Source organism: Carassius carassius, chromosome 6 (genome assembly GCF_963082965.1).
Source record: "Carassius carassius chromosome 6, fCarCar2.1, whole genome shotgun sequence".
In the NCBI taxonomy this organism is placed as follows: domain Eukaryota; kingdom Metazoa; phylum Chordata; class Actinopteri; order Cypriniformes; family Cyprinidae; genus Carassius; species Carassius carassius.
In genome coordinates, this window is record NC_081760.1 from 9,470,090 (window position 1) to 9,491,449 (window position 21,360).

Below are 21,360 nucleotides of genomic sequence, written 5' to 3' on the forward strand. Positions count from 1 at the left end.
ATGGGCATTTTGACATAATCTTTTGTGTGTACAGTAAATTGGTAGCTTAAATGATCAACGTTTCCCCTTGTGATGTAGAGAAAGATGGAGCCTTATTCAGATAAATGGTGATCGTTAAATTATAATTAGCTTTTATAGTCATACATTTTTACATAATGGCAATCTTGTGAATTTCTGGTGCCTGTAATTGCTCTCAGAAAATTATTTCACCTCTGAGACCTCGCCACAGTGCTGTGTCGGATCTAATAAGAAACTGCAGAGGCTAGAATGGGAAACAACAGTGGCTTTCTAAGAAAGGGCAGAAGGTATTACTACATAACTGCTGATACGTGATCAGTTTTGCCCTTTTCTTTCAGAATGATTGAGATTATGTGCAATCAGGTCAGAGACCGGCACTATAACACCCTCAGAGCCGGGATAAATTAAGGCCTTTATTTTATTTACACATTAGCTTATGCAGTTTATCAGGGCTATACAGGCTGTGTTTAAAACTGCATCACTTTCTACTACCTAGGAGGCTATGGAGACCACAGTTCAAAAGCTTGGCATTCAAGGATTTTTATGTTTTTAAAAGAAGTCTCTTACCAAGGCTACATTTATTTGATTACAAATACAGTAAAACCAGTAATATTGCAAAATATTCATACAACTACAATTAACTCTTTTATATATATATACAGTGTTGGGAAGGTTACTTTGGAAATGTAATAGGTTACAGATTACAAGTTACCCTGTTTAAAATGTAATAGTAGTGTAACTTTTTCAATTACTTTATTAAAGTAATGTAACTAACTACTTTTTAGTAGCCTACTTTTTGATTACTTTTCTAAATTTGTGAAAATTAAAGAATAATAAATACAAGCATGTACATCAACTTAAATATAGTTATCTAATAAGCATGTGACGTATTCTGTGTACTAAACTCCTGAAACATTGGTGTTTTTTTTAAACTGCTATCTCTTTGTATATGATGATAGTTTTCTCAAAATAAGTAAAATGCACATTAAGTGACACAAAGCAGTTCTAGAAATTGTTTATGTGCTCGTGTACTCCTATATTGAGATGGCAGAGGTTGAAAACACTGCGAGCTTCAGTAGGCCTATGTGTAGTAAATGAAACCATGTCTTTGCCATTAATTTACAGGAGGAACGGACTGGGAAAAAAATTCAGACTGGAAAATTCAAACTCATACAAACAAATTCATGGACAAAACTATTTTTTGTATGGACCTGACATAAAAAAAGGTTTAAATCTTTAATTTGGGGACATGCAAAATAATTAAAAGTTCTCTCCTGAATTGCACCTTCACTTCCATTTTTCTCTTCAGTCTCTTTATTTTGCCCTGTTATCCATCTCTCTCGTGACTTTAATACTCAAGATTGAACAAAACTATACAATACAATACTCTACAATACTACAATATCTTTATAGAAAAATCCTAATACTGTACACGAGTCATGTTTTTCCCTTAAAAAAATTAACCTTGCTTTTATTAGCCTATATAAAAGTAAAATAACCTTGTTTTATTTTTGTTTTTTTGCAAATGGATTTGTATTTATTTTTAAATAAATACATTTGTAAAATAAATTTACATTTTTGGTTACCACATTTAAACAATAGTAACCATTTTCTCTGGATTTATAGTTAAATATTAAAATGTAAATTTTCGTAAGGGTTGTGTTGTTGTCTGTCGTAGCTCCCCCTAAACCTATTAAAGAAAATCTGAATTTTTTTCAGATAAATTCCTACTGTAACATTACTACTGATAATAATGATGTCCTTTATATAGTATTTTGAGTGATGACTGGTGAGCAACGTGCTGCTGCTTGATTAAATAAATAAAAAAACAAAGACAAAAAAGCATCTTTACTTTATTAAACTTTATTAAACTGACCTAAAACCCTGAACAGTAGTTCTGCTTCTCTGCTCCAGCTGTGCGCTTCCACAGTCCACTCTATTCTCTCTCTCTCTCGCATTGATTACTCTGAGTCTGATCCAAACCGTTTGGCGGAGGCGCGGAGAGTGCGCGAGTCATGACTAACAATTCATGACTTATTAGAGATTTAATTATCAAATGGCAGATTCGCAAATGATCGCTTTAGTACATTCGGCAGGCAATTATACAATAATGATATTAAATAGTGGGGCAAAATCGGCTGCCAGGCCACCGGGAATTGTCCCGGTTCTCCCGGTGTCCAGTCCGCGCCTGATTTCCACAGACAGGCAGAATGTGCAAGTCATATAGGCTATTGCATTTTTGGGGCTTAATATTCACAGACACTAGTCCATGTCATGTTTTGATTCAAGTGTACTGACCTACTTTTGATTTAGTCATCCAAAATGTGGGATATTCCGTCCGCGTTAGGCATTCCGTTTTTATGACTGGATTCTACGAACCAGACTGTGTTTCCGCATCCCGGAGAGTATTAGGGCGGTATGTCTCAGAATAGTCAGTGCAATTTGGGAAAGAAATCAGTTAAATCTGTATGTGGATGTGTGTAAATATTCAAATGTAATCCCCTTTTTTTTTTGTGATCAAATGTTTATTGAAGGAAAAAGAACAACAAGATATTAAGCATTTTAAAATCATAAGCAACAGTCAACAGAAAATATGTATATATATCTATATATACACACATGCACAAAAACAAAGTATACACATACATTGAAATATACATAAAAAAAAACAAACAAACAAAAAAAACAAAAAAAAAAAACAAGGGGAATAACTCGATTTCAGGACCTTGAATTAATGAATACACAGAGTAAACCAACTTGAATTAAATCAGATAAAGAAAAGAGATCATCTCACCGAGGCTTTTAGTGATTCAGAAACAGTATACCAGTTACAGAGAGCCTTTTCATTCGCACCATTAACTCGAGCAGTAGACAATTCTAGAAGAATCACGTCTAAAAATGTAAGAATCCAACATTTAACAGAAAGTGAATGAGGAGGCTTCCATCTCAATGCAATCATTTTTTTAGCAGCTGTGAGGCCAGCTAGTACAGTGCGCTTATGTTGGTTATTAAGGTTCAACATTGTTAGGTTATTCAGTAACAGGACAGGCACCGTTACAGGTATCGTTGCTGAGACCAGATCGGATAATCTGGATGCCACCTGAGTCCAAAATTGAGCAACAGGTGGACACTCCCACATCATATGTAAGAAAGTGCCTGGAACCTTCAGAACGCATTGGGTACAGGTTGGATCAGTTAATCTCTTCATTAAATGGAGTTTACGAGGTGTTAAATACGTTCTATGTGCAAAGTTTAAATGTATCTGCTGGTGGTCAGGATTACGAGAGGCCTCCTTTATATTTACCCAAACATCCTCCCAATTAAATTCTGGATCCAAATTTGGGCAGTCACGTCTCCACAGCCTATCTAAAGGCAATTTGGCATAAGAGGCCTCTAATATAAAGTTATATAATATGGACACCAAGCCCCTATTATTCCCTTGAGCAATAATCAACTTATACAATGGGTGTACAAGCAAAGGTTGCTGCCAAGGAACACCATATGCTTTGAGTGCCGATCTAAGCTGTAGATAAAAGAAAAATGAAGATGCTGGCAAATTGAATGAGTTTGCAATGTCTTGAAAAGAGCACAAACCAGAATCATTATAAATGTCTTTCAAATGACGAATACCACTCCTACTCCAATGTGAAGGAGGAATGGGTCTGCCTCCAATTGTCAATCCTTTATTACTAAATATGGGAGATTGTGTATGCCACTTGCAAGAGACCTTGCATCTAGATTCAACTAACCTCCAGGTTTGAATAAGATGGGAAACTATGGGACCAAAGCGCAGCCGACATTGCTTATTTGATACATTAGAAAAAAGGATGTCTTCTAGATTCCATGGATGCACAATATGTTCTTCTATCTTGCGCCAAGAGACAGGAATATAAGGGTTAAACCATACAAGCAAAGGCCGAAGTACAAAAGACCAAAAATAGAACTTACAATCAGGAACTGCCAAACCCCCATCTACCCTCTTCCTTTGTAAAGTAGTCAGTTTTAAACGTGGTCTCTTTCTATTCCAGATGAATTGGGAGATATTACCATGGATTTTATTCCAGAAGTTCAAAGCAGGGGAGAGGGGAATCATAGAACTAAAAAAATTCAATCGAGGCAAAATATTCATTTTTACAATAGAGATTCGAGCCTGCAGAGAGTTGGGCAGATTGATCCATCTGTCCAAATCTCTCTTGATGTCCTTGCCTACTTCTGAAAAATTGTGCGTCACAATGTGGTTCAAAGAGGGAAAAATTTGTATCCCAAGATACTTAAAATGCTGAACAACAGCAATAATGGAAGGGTACTGCAATATTTTAGCAGACTCATTTAAAGGTAAGAGGGCAGATTTAGACCAGTTAACCCTGAAACCAGATAAATGGCCAAACTCTTCACAAACAGACAGCAGGCTAGAAATAGACTGTACTGGATTTTCCATGAAAACCAGAACATCATCTGCATATAATGCTACATGATGCAAAGTATTGTGAATGGAAATAGGTTTTATCTCAGTAGATTGTCGAATCATCTGGGCAAGAGGTTCAAGGGAGAGGGCAAAAAGAGCTGGACTTAAAGGGCACCCTTGTCGTGAAGACCTAGTGATAGTAATTGGTGAGGAAAGTAATTGTCCTGTGAGTACTAATGCTGTGGGATTAGAGTAAAGAACCTTAATCATATGTATAAAACCCTTACCAAAACCCATATTTTCCATAACAGACCACAAGAAAGACCACTCCATCCTATCAAATGCCTTCATTGCATCCAGGGACAACACTGCTGAAGGAACCTTAGCATCCACTGCCGCATCTATTATATGTAGAAGACGCCTGACGTTATCCACTGCCAGTCTAGTTTTAATAAAACCTGTCTGATCACAATGGACTAGCAAGGGCATGTGATCCTGAATGCGCCGGGCAAGTACCTTTGCATAAATCTTTAAATCGGAATTTAACAGACTTAATGGCCTATAGTTTACGCATTCTGAAGGATCCTTATCTTTCTTTAAAAGCAGAGATATTAGGGCAGTATTGACATCTCTAGAAAAGCTGCCTTTTTCAATTGAAGTCGTTATCATGTCTAGAAGCAAGGGACCTAATTTATTCCAGAACACAATATAAAACTCAGGTGGTATCCCATCTAAACCAGGTGATTTATTCCTTTGCATAGCAAGGGCAGCCTCGTTCAATTCTTTTAAAGAAATGTGGCTATCAAGTAGAGTGGAAGCATTTGTTGCTAGCCGTGGTAGATGTAACTTTTTAAGAAAATCACTGCATCTATTCTCTTCAGGCTGAGACTCGGATTTGTACAAATTGGAATAGAAGACACGAAACGTCTCGTTAATTTGTTTGGGTTCAGTTGTGATAATGCCGGCTGAGGATTTGATGGAGGAAATATCGGCAAAATGTTCATTTGACCTAATTTTCATAGCCAAAAGATGACTAGGTCTGGACCCATGGAAATAGTAACGCTGTCTAGTTCTATGGATTAAAAATTCTGAGCGTTGCTTCAGAATATTATTTCTTTCTTTCTTAACAAGGTCCCGTTCCACTGCTATCCGTGAAGAGTAATTGCTCTGTAAAGTGGAATCAAGTCTAACAAAGTCTGCTTCAAGAGCTTGCAATTTGGCAGATCTGGCTTTGCGAATATTGGAGCAGAACAGTGTAGCATTGCTTCGTATAAAACCTTTTACAGCCTCCCATAATATTCTGGGGTCATCAACGGAACCCACATTAAACTTCAAAAAATCCTCTAATTGAGATAGGAATTGTGTCTTATATTCATCATTCACCAATAAGGAAGTATTGAATCGCCACCTAGTGGCTCGCTTGGATAAACAGCCCAACGTAGCGCAGCACCATATTCCTTTGTGGTCTGAGAGGGCTATAGGCAATAACCCAGCATAATCAATTTTCTGGAAAAGTTTAGGAGATGAAAACAGAAAATCTATTCTTGAAAACGTTTTATGTCTGGAAGAGAAAAAAGTATAGTCTTTTGACGAGGGATTGAGAGATCGCCATACATCTACAAGCCCCAAACTTTTAGCCCACGAATGTAAAGCGGCAGTAGCCAATTCCTGGTCTCTGGAAGCAGTCGAATTTGACCGATCAATATTGACATCCCAGACTGCATTCATATCTGCTCCTATTATGAATGAATAATCAGTAAGATCTAACATCCTTTGTGTTAATGTATCATAAAAGCAATTATCAAATGTATTTGGTGCATAGATAGATACAAGAGCAATCTTTATGTCATACAGTTCCACTTTCGCAATAGCAATTCTTCCTGCTTCATCCGCCCATAAGTCCAACACCTTAATTTTGAGATTACGCCTGCAAACAATAGATACCCCTTTGGTTTTTGTACTAGCCGTAGAGGAAGCAATAGTATGATAATATTTATTAGCGATACGACCAGAGTCCTTATTTAGCAAATGAGTTTCTTGTAAAAGCGCGAGATTAATTTTCTTTTGCCGGAGCAAGGTTAAGGCACTTTTCCGTTTATGTGGTGCATTCAGCCCATCGCAATTCCATACAAGAATAGATAATTCACCCATAATCATCATGTACAGTTCTCACAACAACCACTGGCAATCTAAATATAAATTTTATTTTGCCAGAAGCTACACTCACTGAAATTGCAATAAAGGTTTCCTCACCAAATATTGCTAAGTGACGTGAATATACCCCAAAATACAATATTAATACAAAATCCAATGAGTTTCCCCTATAACACAAATACATCAACAACAAAAACAGTGAGAGAAAATAGGACAAAACAAAATCAAAGACGTAAATAAGAACCACATACAGATCGTATTGATCCGTGACCATTTATGGGTACGGGGCAGCAAAGATAATTCAACCCAGAATTGTGTAACCATGAAAGAACCGTTGAAAATACCAAGATTTCTTGACCACATAATAGTGCAATAGTACAAAAATAGGCTAAGTGAAATACATCACTATACTACTGAGCTTGTAGGCCTACCGGGACTAACAACTGTGAACAAGTGAGCTAACACTTAAGTTGTAGGCCTACATTATTAGAAACAGATGTACAATAAAAAAAAAAAAAAAAAAAAAAAAAAAAAGGGGGGGGGGGTAGTTGATCGCAGAAATTGCGTGTGCAAAACAACTTAATCCACGGCCTATACATAAATTAGAACGTCTAAGGATGAATATTCAAATAAATTGTGTAAACACAGAATTAAACTTGAGTTTAAGGCCACTTATGGAACTGCTTCAATATAAAAAAAAAAAATAATAATAATAATAATTCAAAACGATCTACCCCATCGTTTCTGCAATTGTGTAACAGTGGCCCAAGAAGTAAGTTAAACAACAATACGGATCCCGACAAGACTCCAGCTTGAACAATCACTGGTCGCTCGATTCAGCATTTGTGCCTTCAGTTTCCACCGGGACATCGTCTGCATTCGAGGAAAGGGGAAGCACTGCCGGTAATGTGTGGATAAAATCCTCAGCATCTGTCGGAGACTGGAACGACTCTACTCGACCACCAACCTTAATCTTCAAAATGGCAGGGTAGAGAAGGAAGAATTCCATGCCTTTGGCTCTGGCTTTATCCATTGCTTGAGAGAAGGCTAGGCGGCGTTTAAGGGTGTAGCTGCTGTAATCAGGTAAAAATCTCAGTAGGTTCCAATGCTGTCAGACAAATTCACCAAATGGGTCTGAATAGCACACAATTTCCCTTCCGTATCCTTTCCCATTTGTTGAAGTTGGTCAAAACGTGATTCAAGATAGTCGCGCTGTCTCTCCAACACTGATTCCGCAATGGCTTCCATATCAGTCCGATTTCCCTTGTTCTTAGAGGCATTAGACGCGGATTTTTTGTTCGATTCAGCCATCCTGCTCCAAGGGTAATTATTATTCAAAAACGGTATAAAAATAAAATGTTTCAACGGAGAATTACCGACCAAATGAACAATTCTGGGTGAGGAGAATCAAACTACGCCGCCATCTTATCCAGCTGATCACGTGACCGGCCAAATGTAATCCCCTTTGTAATCGTTAAAATTTCATAAGTAACTGTAATTTAATTACTCATTTTTTCGTAGTAACTGTAACTAATTACAGTTACAATAATTTTGTAATTAAATTACGTAACGCTGTTACATGTAACTAGTTACTCCCCAACACTGTATATATATATATATATTATCTGTGTCATATGATCCTTCAGAAATAATTATAATATGTTGATTTGAAGTTCAAGAAACATTTCTTATTATTATCAGTTCTGAAAACAGTTGTGCTGCTTATTATTTGTGTCGAAACTGATGCATTGTTTTCAGGATTCTTTGATGAAAAGTTCATAAGAACAGCATTTATTAGAAATAGATTGAATAGATCTTAGTAACATTATAAGTGTATTTACTGTCACTTTTTATCTCTTTAAAGGTCCCGTTTTTCGTGCTTTTTTGAAGCTTTGATTGTGATTATAGTGTGCAATATAACACGTGTTCATGTTTCGCGTATAAAAAATACAGTATTTTTCACACAATTCACCTATCTATATACCGCTGTTTTCACTGTCATAAAAATGGGCTGATGACTTCCTTGTTCTATGAAGTCCCTCCTTCAGAAATACGTAACGAGTTCTGATTGTGCCAGCGGTTCCTGTGTTGTGATTCGACAGCAGCTGAGCGCACGCTGCCCTCCTGGAAACGCGATTGGGCTAGTTTTGAGAAGCAAGTGGGCAGGATTTGTTTTGAAAACCTGGCAATCCTGATCTGAACGCACGAGCTGGAGATGTACTTCTAATCACAGTAGTGTTTTACTGACGAGATACGCATGAAAATTGCATTCGATTTTTTTGCACAGCCCTAACATCTAGTTAACAAAGCTAAACAGCGTTGTCCTTTGTGTAATAAGTTACAGAAACTGTTAAATGCACCAACTTAAATAATAAAATACACTTACCGGTTGTGGTCCATAAACAACGCCTTCTCCAGACAAAGAGGGAACTGCTCCATCTTTCAAGAATAATCTTTATGCGAATCCGACATAAAACTGATTGAGATAGAGGAAGTTGTCCTCAGCAAAATGTGCTGCACATAGCTTTACATGTGGATTTAAATTTTCGGGAACTAAGTTAAACATAAATTGTAACCATTGATCTCTAAGTACAGCATCCCTGGGAAGGCCAAACTAAGGTGATTGGACTCCGAGATGAAAATAACAGCGTTTCAACGACATGGCGACAAACACAAACGCAACTCTTCCTCTTCTCCGTCAGAGCGCAACAAGACCATGCCTCCTTTCTTGTGTATTCATGTGGGCAGAGGTTAGTCAGAAAACTGTTTTAGTGACGTCATTACTGCAGGAACTAGAGGGATGTAGTCCAAACGGGTTGTTCATTGTAGGCGAATTGTTCATTGTCTGTTAAATAAAATATCTTGTTTGGCATTGAACTTTAAACTTTAGAATTTTACAGATATTATTTATACTCTACATTACACACTAACTAAAGTTTAAAACATGGAATCACGAAGAACGGGACCTTTAATATGTCAAATTTAATTATATAATGACATTTAAGATTCACACAAGACAGAGATTCAACATTGTAAAAATACAACTGTAAAAACCTGTTTACTGGTTAACAGTAAGTTTCCTTACCAGTACAGAAAGTACAATAGTATGTGTACCTTATACTTAATGTAACTTTACAGATAAATACTGTTATACTGAAGTGGAAAAACAACAACAATCTATCATATAATTTAGTTTAATTAGTGTATAATAATAATTTAATTAGTGATTTATTTATTTATTTATTGCTGATACATGCTTTTTTTTTCTTATTTTTTCTTCTTTTTTTCCTAATCAATCACGTAAATTAGGGTTTATTTTTATATTTAAATATAATATTTATATTTATATTTCAACTGATGTTAAATTAATGTTTACTGCATTGTTTTAGTTAAAAAAAATTTGCAATGCATTTTGTGATTGCTTTATCTGTGAAGAATATGTGTGATGCTACCTTAGATTTAAGCCAAATTGACTTTATCTTACGGTTTAGAGTAGCAAGAATCCACTTAGGGTGGTGTCTAAAAATGCTTTCTAGGTAGGTGGCTTACTACAATTTATAACCAAACCAATGTATAGCCACATCACCAAGCATGAACTCTAATAGAACAGGACAAGCTGTTGTGCTGTGGTTTCGAGCAGAATCTTAAACATCAGCTCACCTTAGCCATCCTCCCATCTTTTTACCCACTAATAAGGACACAACTCTACACTGCTGCGGGGCACTGGACATAGAACTATCCATCATACAGTCTGGTTCATCCTGACCCTATATATATGGCCTGCACATTATTACAAACTGAATAGTTTAACAAGCTCTGGCCTGTGCTCGAACATTTGCTGTAGGAAATACATCCTTGAAATAATATAAATATTACCCAGTCTTGTGCCTACTTTAATATTTCACATTTTAAAAGTGCTGTAGATAAAAAGTAATAATAACTTCTAAGATAGCTTGAATACTTTGTTTTGGCAAAGAAGCCAGCACCTCCTGCACCCTATGTATCCTTTGCAGACAAAGCAATGCACTGCGATGAGCTGACTGGAAATTCAAATATAGAGAGTTTAAACTTTTTAAATGCAAACTGCGGGTAAGAGTTATTGAAAGAAGTCTCTAATGATCACCAAGGCTGCATTTGTTTGACTTAAACAAAGCAGTAAAACAGTAATATTTTATTATTAATAATAATAATAATATTATTATTAAAAACATTTCAATTTAATGCATCATTGCTGTTTCCCAGGAAGACAAAGACTGTAAATTTTAAATGTGCATTAAAGTTTTCTCCGCTTTCAAAAGCACACGAACTAGATGCAACAATAGTTTGTAGCATTGAGTCTATGAGATCCTTAAAAGCAGAATTTGGAAATTCGAGTTCAAACAATGCAGTTGTTAATTAAACTCTCTTTAAAAGCTGAATGTAAATCTCAAACATGAATGTGAACTCCTCTGAGAAATACAGTGAACAGAACAATCACCTCTTATATCGGTGAGTTTGATTAATGACCAATCACAGTTCTGCCTACAGAAAGGCAATTTTATTTTAAAGGATTTAAATTTAAGTAAAACAGTTGAGTCTTTGGACAAATAGAGATAATAATACATTAAAGTCAACATGAAACGTCTCTAGGTTACGTATATAACCCTAGTTCCTCGAGGGAATGAGACGCTGCATCGAAAACGCTTTGGGGAACACGTTTAGCGTGAGCGACTCTGAATATCATATCCAATCTGTCTTATAGAAGAGTGTGACGTCACGGGCGGGGTGACGTAAGCGACCAGGAAGCTATAAAGGCACGAGCCTTTATAGCCGAAGAGCACAGCTTAGGACGAGAGGAGTGTAGTGCCTGGAGTGACTGGCATGTCTAAGCCATAGAATCTTGCAAAAGTAGGAGGCGTGGACCACCCCGCAGCATTGCAGATGTCCAGCATGGACACACCTGCTAGAAAGGCCTTGGAGGCCGCCATACCCCGTGTAGAGTGAGCATTGGCTCCCAACAGTGGGGGACGACCAGAGGACTCAAAGTGGTGCTGATAGTCTCAACTATCCAACGACTAATAGTCTGCTTAAAAGCAGGAAACCCCTCTTGGGGGGACCGCAGCATACAAGCAATTGGTCCGTTTTTCTCCACAGGGCAGCTCTGTGTACGTATGCATCCAGCGCTCGAGCTGGACACACACTATTTAGCTTCTCTTGGTCGGGCTCCCGAAAGGGAGGAGGAAAGAAGGCCTGCAGCACTACAGGTTGTGGTGTGATAGAGGGCACCTTAGGAACATATCCCGCTCGAGGGTATATGAACACTTTGGTCATGCCAGGTGCAAAATCTAGATAGGTAGGGGCCACTAAGAGGGCCTGTAAATCTCCTACTCTCCTCAGAGAGGTAATGGCCAACGGGCGGTTTTAAGAGTCAGATGTCTGCGATATATCTTGAATCGATTTGAATGGAGATTTGCAAAGAGCCTCTAACACCACACCCAAGTCCCAGGGGGGAAAACGGAACCGTACTGGAGGTCTCAGCCTCAGCGCACCATGGAGGAAACGTGTGACTAAGGGGTGTCTTCCCAATGACTGGCCATCGAGAAGGGCGTGTTAGGCCGCAATGGCCGCCACGTAAACCTTCAGCGTGGAGTGGGTCAACCCTGCAGAGAGCCTGGCCTGTAGAAACTCCAGAACTGTACCAACTGGACAGTTTGCTGGGTCTAGCTTGCGGTCTCTGCACCATGAGGGGAAAAGTTTCCACCTCAGGATGTACAGTTTCCTCGTTGAGGGAGCTCTGGATTGGAGGAGGGTCTCAACAACCTTGAGAGACCTTGAGAGACCAGCTGCTAATAGTTGTGCCCCCTCAGGGGCCACACCCAAAGCTTCCACAACTCCGTGCGAGGGTGAATAATCGTGCCCTGCGCCTGTGAGAGTAGGTCTGTCCTGATCGTTATCTCCCATGGAGAGCCGTCGAGGAGCGAGACCAGGTCTGCGAACCATACTCGGCCCGGCCAGAACGGGGCTACTAAAAACAGACGGACCCCATCCCGGTGTTCTCTAGCCAGAACTCCCGGGAGCAGAGCAATAGGGGGAAAGGCGTACAGATGAAGCCTCGGCCAGGTCTGTACCATAGTGTCCAGTCCCAGAGGAGCTGGATGAACTAGAGAGAACCAAAGGGGACATTGAGATGTCTCTTGAGTTGCAAAAAGGTCTAATTGAGCCCTGCCAAAATCTCTCCATATCTGCTTCACCACCTCGGGGTGAAGCCTCCATTCCCCGGGACTCGGCCCCTGCCTCGACAGTATGTCTGCTCCCTTATTTAGTTTCCCAGGAATATATACTGCTCTTAATGAGAGGAGTTTGTGGGACCACACAAGGTCCTGGTGCGCCAGCTTGTACAAGGGGCGCGAACGCAGACCTCCCTGGTGGTTGATGTAAGAGACCACCGATGTGTTGTCGGTGCGCACCAACAGGAAGGATGGATATGGATAAGGAGGAAGTGCTTCAGTGCACGATAAACTGCTAGCATTTCTAGACAACTGCCATGTCAGATGGCGACCGCTCCACAGACCATGGGCAGGGTGGCCAATCATGACTGTACCCCAGCCAGTGAGGGATGCATCCGTCGCTAGTATTACACGGCGACAAGGAGCTCCCAGCACCAGGCCCCGATTCAAGAACCAAGGTTTCTTCCACGTGTTTAATGCACTGAGGCAGCGCCGCGTGACCTTGATAGTGCAAAGTGGATTGCCCCTCTGGGAAAATCCCTTGGTCTTGAGCCACCGCTGTAGGGGTCTCATGTACAGCAGGCCAAGAGGTATCACGTTGGACGCAGCTGCCCATCAGACCCAACAATCTTTGAAATTGTTTGACAGTGAGTGGCTGGCCTTCTCTGACTCTCTCGACTGAGATGAGGATCGGCTCGATACGAGCAGGGGACAATCGTGCCTGCATCGCGGTCGAATCCCATACTACGCCTAGATAGGTGGTTCTCTGAACTGGAGAAAGTACACTCTTCTTGGCGTTCAGTCTCAAACCCAGCTCCCCCATATGTGCGAGAACGACATCTCGATGCCGAGCCGCAACCTGCTCTGACTGAGCTAAGATCAACCAATCATCAATATAGTTGAGAATGCAGATGCCCTGCATGCCCAGGGGAACCAGAACCGCGTCTACACATTTTGTGAACGTACGGGGTGAAAGTGCAAGGCCAAAGGGAAGTACTCGATATTGGTAGGCTTCGCCCCCAAAAGCGAACCTCAGAAACTTCCTGTATTGTGGAAGGATGGATATGTGGAAGTATGCATCTTTGAGATCTATTGTGACAAACCGGTCCTCAGACCTGATCTGAGCTACAACATGCTTGATCGTGAGCATTTTGAACTTCAATCTCATAACTGAACGATTTAAGACCCTCAAGTCTATAATCGGACGCAACCCCCCATCCTTCTTTGGAACTATGAAATACTGGCTGTAGAACCCGGACTCCCTGTCTTGAGGAGGGACCACCTCGATGGCCTCCTTCTCTAATAGGGTTTTCAATTCTTGTTCCATAACCAGACCCTGCCTGGGGCCGACTATCGTCGGAATGACCCCGTTGAATCTCGGCGGTGCAGAACTGAACTGAATATGGTAGCCTTTATCTACTGTATGCAGGACCCATTGAGATACATTTGGCAGTAGTTTCCACGGTGCTAAATAATCTACTAAGGGAATCAATCTCTCGTTACTGACCTCTGGTTTAAGAGGCCCCGAAGGGGCGGCGAGCATCTCAGCTCCGCTACGCACGCGGGCGGAAAATACTGAGAACATTGCTCGTTGGAGGCCGCTGCGCTCTGGAACCCTGGCAGGGTTGGCAGACCGGCCCCCAGAGGGCGCTGAGGCAAGACGGGCACCGTGTAATGCGGTGTATGCCGCTCTACCCCAGTAGGGCCGCCCTCTGCAGTCGTGACCGAAACGTGTCAGGACTTCTTAACCGAGGGCCTCACAGCCTGAAGCACGGCCCTCAGATCCGCCTTAGGCTGGGAAAACCTTGGTTCAGAGCGTTTCTTCAGCCTCCGGTCCCGACGCAGGGGGAGCACGGGCGGCAACGCTCTGACTATAGACTGAGAGGGCTGCCCCCGCCCAGCAGCCCCTCCAGTATATATATTTTTTCAGGGTGAGATAAATGTCATTATATTCCTCAGAATTTAATGCAAACAAACAATCAGACGAGTAAACACGGTCTGCCTTGTTGGTATAATTCATATCTAACTTCTCATAGTCAGATAGATACTGAATCAGACGAGTAAAGACGGTCTGGTTTTGGTAAGATCAAAACTGAAAATTATGTAATACACGCGTTGCATCGGCAACACGTGAGCCACTTAGTCACACAAACAATATTAATCTCCTCGGAGATAAGTAGCTGCAGCTGCGAGTTCACAGAGGGGGAAGGAACCGCTGTGCATGCTTCCGAACCTCGAGAATTAACTCTAAATCTAGGGAATACGGGTGGAGATAGGCAGAGCCGTCTTCGCCCCGTCCTTAGATATGCGAGAAGCACAGTCAGCCCCCTTATTTTTTTGTTTTTTTTGAGAGCTGACTGTGTGAGCTGCACTCCTCATTAATGCTGCTCGCGTTGCCTCGGCAACACGTGAGCCGCTTAGTCACACAAACAATATTAATCTCCTTGGCGATAAGTAGCTGCAACTGCGAGTTCACAGAGGGGGAAGGAACCGCTGCGCTTGCTTCCGAACCTCGAGAATGAACTCTAAATCTAGGTAATACGGTTGGAGATAGGCAGAGCCGTCTTCGCCCCTTCCTTAGATATGCGAGAAGTACAGTCAGCCCCCTTATTTTTTTCCCGAGAGCTGACTGTGTGAGCTGCGCTCCTCATTAATGCTGCTCGTTATACAGTTAGGCATAATATGCTTGTGAAACTGATGCTTGTGTAACTGTTTGTCTGTGCAACTGATGTTTATGCAGCTTATGTTTGTGGAACTGCGAGCTCATCGATGCCCTCCGTTTCAATCTCCTCGGAAAAAAAAATGGCGGAGCGTCACGGCCGTCACTCGGGGGGAAGGACCGCAACACTCGGGCTTCTGCACCCGGATATCAGACAGATCTGGCAGGTGAGGTAGGATATAGGGACGCGCCCGTCTCCATACCCTCCAGCAGATCTTATCTGCGAACCCAGCGAGTTTAGGTCCCGCTCCGCCTTGGCGAAAGCGGGACCGACACCGCGAGGAACGCTGGCGAAGACTCCCCCTTGAGAGAGTCCTCCGGGATCGAAGCGTCCACACTGGCTTGTACCAGTGCAGGCAGTCGGCTCCCTCAAGAGCCTAAACAGCGTGCCTTTATCCCAGGCAGACCGCGCACAGACCGTGTATTCCCACTCGTGATGAACACACAATCTGAAACGCGATCTGGATTCGCCTTTCAGATGTCTCGTCTTAGCTTTGCTCTTTGACTATTGCTTACTCTTTGAGGAGCTAATAGTGACAAACAACAATAAATAAGACTGACAAGACTGAATGACATGCACACACAGAGCGCTTGCTGAAATACGAGAAGCTGAAGCCAGCTGCACGGCTCGTGCCTTTATAGCTTCCTGGTCGCTTACGTCACCCCGCCCGTGACGTCACGCTCTTCTATAAGACAGATTGGATATGATATTCAGAGTCGCTCACGCTAAACGCGTTCCCCAAAGCATTTTCAACGCAGCTCGAGTTCCTGAAGAGGAATGTTAAATATTTATATGTGAAACTGGAAATTACATTAAACTATTTGGCTGAGAGGGTTGGTGATGTCAGCCAAAGGAAAAGTCATATCAGACCAAGTTAAAGACAAGAACTTATATTTTTATTCAGAAAAATGTGCACAGATCAGTTGTGTAGAATGTGTATAGTAAAGTAACCAGGGTCAATATTTGTTTAATGTGAATACATCAATCATATTGCTAATTAGCCAACACAAGTTAATGCAGACAGAAAAAAGAGGGTATATGTTTCAATGCAACTTTTAAAATTAGATGGTAGAAAATATTTTTTTTACATATCATGATTAACTGCACAGAAGCCTAATTTCCAAACAAATTATGATGCTTGTGTTGATGTGACTACAAGGAAAAATCTATAAAAAGAAAATTATATACTACAGATCACTCAAATCAACATTCTAAGCACATACATGCAACAGCACGCCTAATTTATATTTGACTCTGAATTGCACTTATCAGCAAATCTAATTAAATTTCACGTTTCAACCATTTTGGGCAGTGATTCTACAAATTGTGAAGACTTTGATCCGATCTGTGAAACTAGAATCACATTAATTCAAATTTAAAAGGCACTCTTTAACAGATCCAAAAAAAACATTCCTCTGAGACTGTGGAGCTGTAGATTTTTGAATGCAATACTGATATTATTTCAAGACAATTTTTACTTCCTTACTACTGCCCGAAACCACTTCACTCTTCACAATGACCATAGAGACTGGAGTGAATGACCCGTGTAAAAGAACAAGAGCCAGCAAGAACAACTGAGCATTATTACACCGAAAGGAAAGCCCCACTGTGATGGAATTCCTGCTCGGTCTGCAAAAAACTACATGACTGAACAACATCAACCCACACAGTTTACATTTTTCACATATTTCAGTTGCAAACAAAGGTTATCTGTCTCTACGGTGCTTGCTTGGACAGTGAACTTGATGTTCCCACTCAGCTGGTATGTAACAGTCAGGTGGCTTGATGATATTTCAATGAGCTGTCAATCAAAGTCAAAAATTCTAACCTATGACAGTATGCTAGGATGCTATTTAAAATTTCTTTAATACCAGATAATATGAATAAATGTTTATTGAATGCAGCAAATTAGCATATTAGAATGATTTCTGAAGGATCATGTGACACTGATGACTGGCGTAATGCAGAAAATTATGCTTTGTTTCACATGAATCAATAACATTGTAAGCCACAGCAAACCCAAAAAAAAAAATATATATATATATCAAAATTTTTATGTTTACTGTATTTTTGATAAAATAACATTTGAACAGTAGTGTATGTACATCTTTACATCTAGAGAAGGCTGCCACTCTAAAGCAAGACACATTTTAGCAGCTCCATCCATGTATAAAAGACAAACTACTAGTAAATCTCCAAACTACTTGGCAGAAGCAAAACATTTTTAGCCAACTTTATTTCCTTACAACAGGGGTCACCAAACTCAGTCCTGGAAGGCCAGTGTCCTGCAGAGTTTATCTCCAACTTGCCCAACACACCTGTATGGAAGATTCAACTATACCTAGTAAGACCTTGACTGGCTGGTTCATGTGTGTTTGATTAGGGTTGGAGCTAAACTTTGCAGGACACCGACCCTTCAGGACAGAGTTTGGTGACCCCTGCATTAAAACTTAAAAATGTAGGTTTTTCCCCCATTCTCTTTTTTTTAAATGATTATGAAATTATTAATAAACATTCAGAAACTTGAGAGGGTTTTGGTAACTGTCCCCTTATCCCTGAGCACTACAGTGCATTCGATTTTGAGTTCATCAAAGGAAATGCAGACTTGAGCCCCTATTCAAAAAAAAAAAAAAAAACAACAACCTTGTTTCCAACCTTTCGTCTTTTTAGCATTTTAATTTAGATTTAATATATATATATATATATATATATATATATATATATATATATATATATTGATTTATTAAAATACAAATATTTTTTTGCTCAACAACAGAAGGAAACCCATTTGTTTTTTTTTTTGAGGGTGAGCAAATGATGACAGCATTTAAATTTTTGGGTGAACTATACATTTCTTTTAATGAAAAAGAGTAATTGTTCCAATTAAAGAAATACCTGAAGATTTCTATCATAACATCCTTTGTGAACTTTTGTGTTCAGTGTACAAAACATTAAAAATCATATTTTTTTCACAAATTTTGTATAGGAAAAAAACATGGGCTGTGAAAAAGGACACCATTTTCATTTGCATCAAATTAAATGTGCCATTTACTGGGACAAAAATCCTTCATTTGCCCATTGGAGGAGCCCTTTTTCGATTGTGCTTATAATGACATCCATAAAATGCTGTTTAAGACCGTAATGATAATCTCACCTTGAGGAATGAAAGGTTGTGGTTTCTTTCAATACTGGTTATCTCCAGATTACCCATGACCACTTCACAGTTTTCATAGAACTTGCGAAGAGTTTTGTACTGCTGGTCCAAATCCGACAGCGTGCTGAGCTTGTTGTCAGTGCCAGGACACACTATAGATGAGAAAGAGAGAGAGAGGGAAAGAAAAAAATAAAAACAGGTAAAGATCAGATGGGTCAAATAAAAAAAATTGTTTATTAATGTGGTCTTGCTTAAATAACATGCTTTGAATAACTACAGCTATGAAAGCCCAAAAAAATTAGAAGGATGGGTGAAAATTACCAAAAAAAAAAAAATCCTTCCAAGGCAGCGTTAGCTTCTCTAAACAATGTCTGCAGTGTCCGTAGGCCACAATCATAAATCTTTTTGTTCATATGCATGCTTCAGTATCGCACACATTGTGTTAAAAGACACAGGTCGTTACTTCAAGAAAGTAATTAGCAAAATTGCTGAGCAAAAGTTCAGGTGTGTTTACATTTCTGACCTGCTTTTGCAACACTAAACATCTGCCATCCTCAACAACCAGATAAAAGAAGTATTTTCCACTTTTTCAATTAAAAAAAGCCTGTGTGCCTGGCAACAGTGTTAATGTCAGCTTCTTTTTATTTTCGCCCAGCTGAGCACTGAGGGCTGTATGGCAGGTTTTAATGAAGTATTTGATGAGTGATTGTTCCACTGATCCCAGAGACTAATCCTTGCTTGGAATCTCACCGATGCTTCATACGGACATCTCAACTCATTGTTTCTTTGTTTCAGGTTGGAGTGACCCAGTAGGATTCAGTAATAGGATAATCTGAATGATATTGCATGGGATTTCATGCACCTTTTTGGTAAAGGTAAAGAACAGTGTAAAACTGGAAGATACAACAGACTTTTACAAGCTTTGGATGATGCAAGAACAGTTTTGAGCCTACAAATAACTGAACTGGTTAAACTACACTGTACCATCTTTTTATTTATTTATTGTCATATGAATAGTTTTCCAGTTTTACATTTATGCATTTTTTATCCAAAGCAACTTACATTCAGGCTATCACTGTGTGTTCCCTGGGAATTGAACCCACAACCTTTAGCACAGCTAACACAATGCTCTACCTTCTTTGAATCTGAGGGGTGTTTTAATATAGAACTCATGCCTAATGAAAACATGAAATAGTGTTTGCAAATCATTTAATGATATTACATGTAAAGCAGAATATTCTTTGGAAAATAAAATAGTACATGATTTACAGTACACTAACTGTATTGTGGAAATTTCTCATATTTAATGAAATATCAGAAATTACTTTCTTTAGTGTAACACACATTGATGAAATGTGCACAGTAGGAATGATTGGTTACATTTTAGGTAGCACTTAATTTTACAGTCTTCTTCCTACTATGTAGTTATTATAGTAATTACAACAACTAGGTAATAACTAGGTACTAACCCTGAACCTACCCTCAAAACTTAACCTTAACCATGTAGTTACCTTATACTACCTAGAACCTTCTTAGATAGGTACACTGAACTGTAAAATAAAGTGATATCAAATTTTGATTCCAAAATTAATTTTAGAATATATGTATGTATTTATTAATTTTCTTCAAATTATTTTCATAGTCATACTGGAGTGCACTCCAAAAATGATATGAAGGTAAGAAAGAAATTAAAAAATATAAATGTGAATAATAAAATACAACTAGGTTAAAATATAGTTTGAATTAATTTTGAAGTTTGCAGTTTGAAAGTTTTGAAGGCTGTGGGGTGGTTCCTATGTAGATATGGTATTCTGAGTTGTTGCTAGGGTGTTGTTATGCATTTGCTAGCACATATCATCACATTCAGATAGAAACATTGCAAGACAGACAGTTACATTTCTGAATAAAATAATTTTATACACTTCAGTTATATCTATTTGAGAAAATATGATGAAGAAATAAAGTGCCTTGAATAGGCAATCTTTTTTACAGTTAGTGTAGAATGATGAAATGAAAATTACAATATACAAATAATGTTTGAAATGACTTCTGTTTTGGAATAAATAAAGCATAAATTACTTTAGTTTCTTTCTAACTGCTACTTGGCCATGCAGCCATATCACCCTGGAGCCCAAGACCGGTTTCCCACTGAAGCTAAGCAGGGCTGAGCCTGGTCAGTACCTGGATGGGAGACCTCCTGAGAAAACTAGGTTGCTGCTGGAAGAGGTGCTAGTGTGGCCAGCAGGGGGTGCTCACCCTGTGGTCTGTGTGGGTCCTAGCGCCCCAGTGTAGTGATGGGGACACTATACTGTCAACAAGCACCGTCCTTCGGATGAGACGTTAAACCGAGGTCCTGACTCTCTGTGGTCAGTAAAAATCCCAGGATGTCTTTCGAAAAGAGTAGAGGTGTGACCTCGGCATCCTGGCTAAATTCGCCCATTGGCCTCTGACCATCATGGCCTCCTAACAATCCCCATATCTGCTGATTGGCTTCATCACTCTGTCTCCTCTCCACCAGTAAGCTGGTGTGTGGTGGGCGTTCTGGCGCACTATGGCTGCCGTCGCATCATCCAGGTGGATGCAGCACACTGGTGGTGGATGAGGAGATAGCCCCAGACTATGTAAAGCGCTTTGAGTGCCTAGAAAAGCGCTATATAAATGTAATGAATTATTATTTGAATTAATTACTTGTTTTGTATGAGG

At 39.8% G+C, this 21,360-nt stretch overlaps 1 protein-coding gene across 1 annotated transcript in view; it reads right to left on the reverse strand.

Annotated features, from left to right (window-relative positions):
* LOC132142366 (receptor tyrosine-protein kinase erbB-4-like) overlaps window positions 1–18,831 on the reverse strand; it is a gene marked incomplete at its 5' end in the record, with an annotated part of 134,340 nt that extends 115,509 nt beyond the window's left edge. The window contains one exon of the mRNA XM_059552176.1: window positions 18,658–18,831. Within this exon, the coding sequence (XP_059408159.1) occupies window positions 18,658–18,831 (174 nt within the window). The remainder of the gene's footprint in view (window positions 1–18,657) is intronic.
* Between the last annotated feature and the right edge of the window lie 2,529 nt (window positions 18,832–21,360).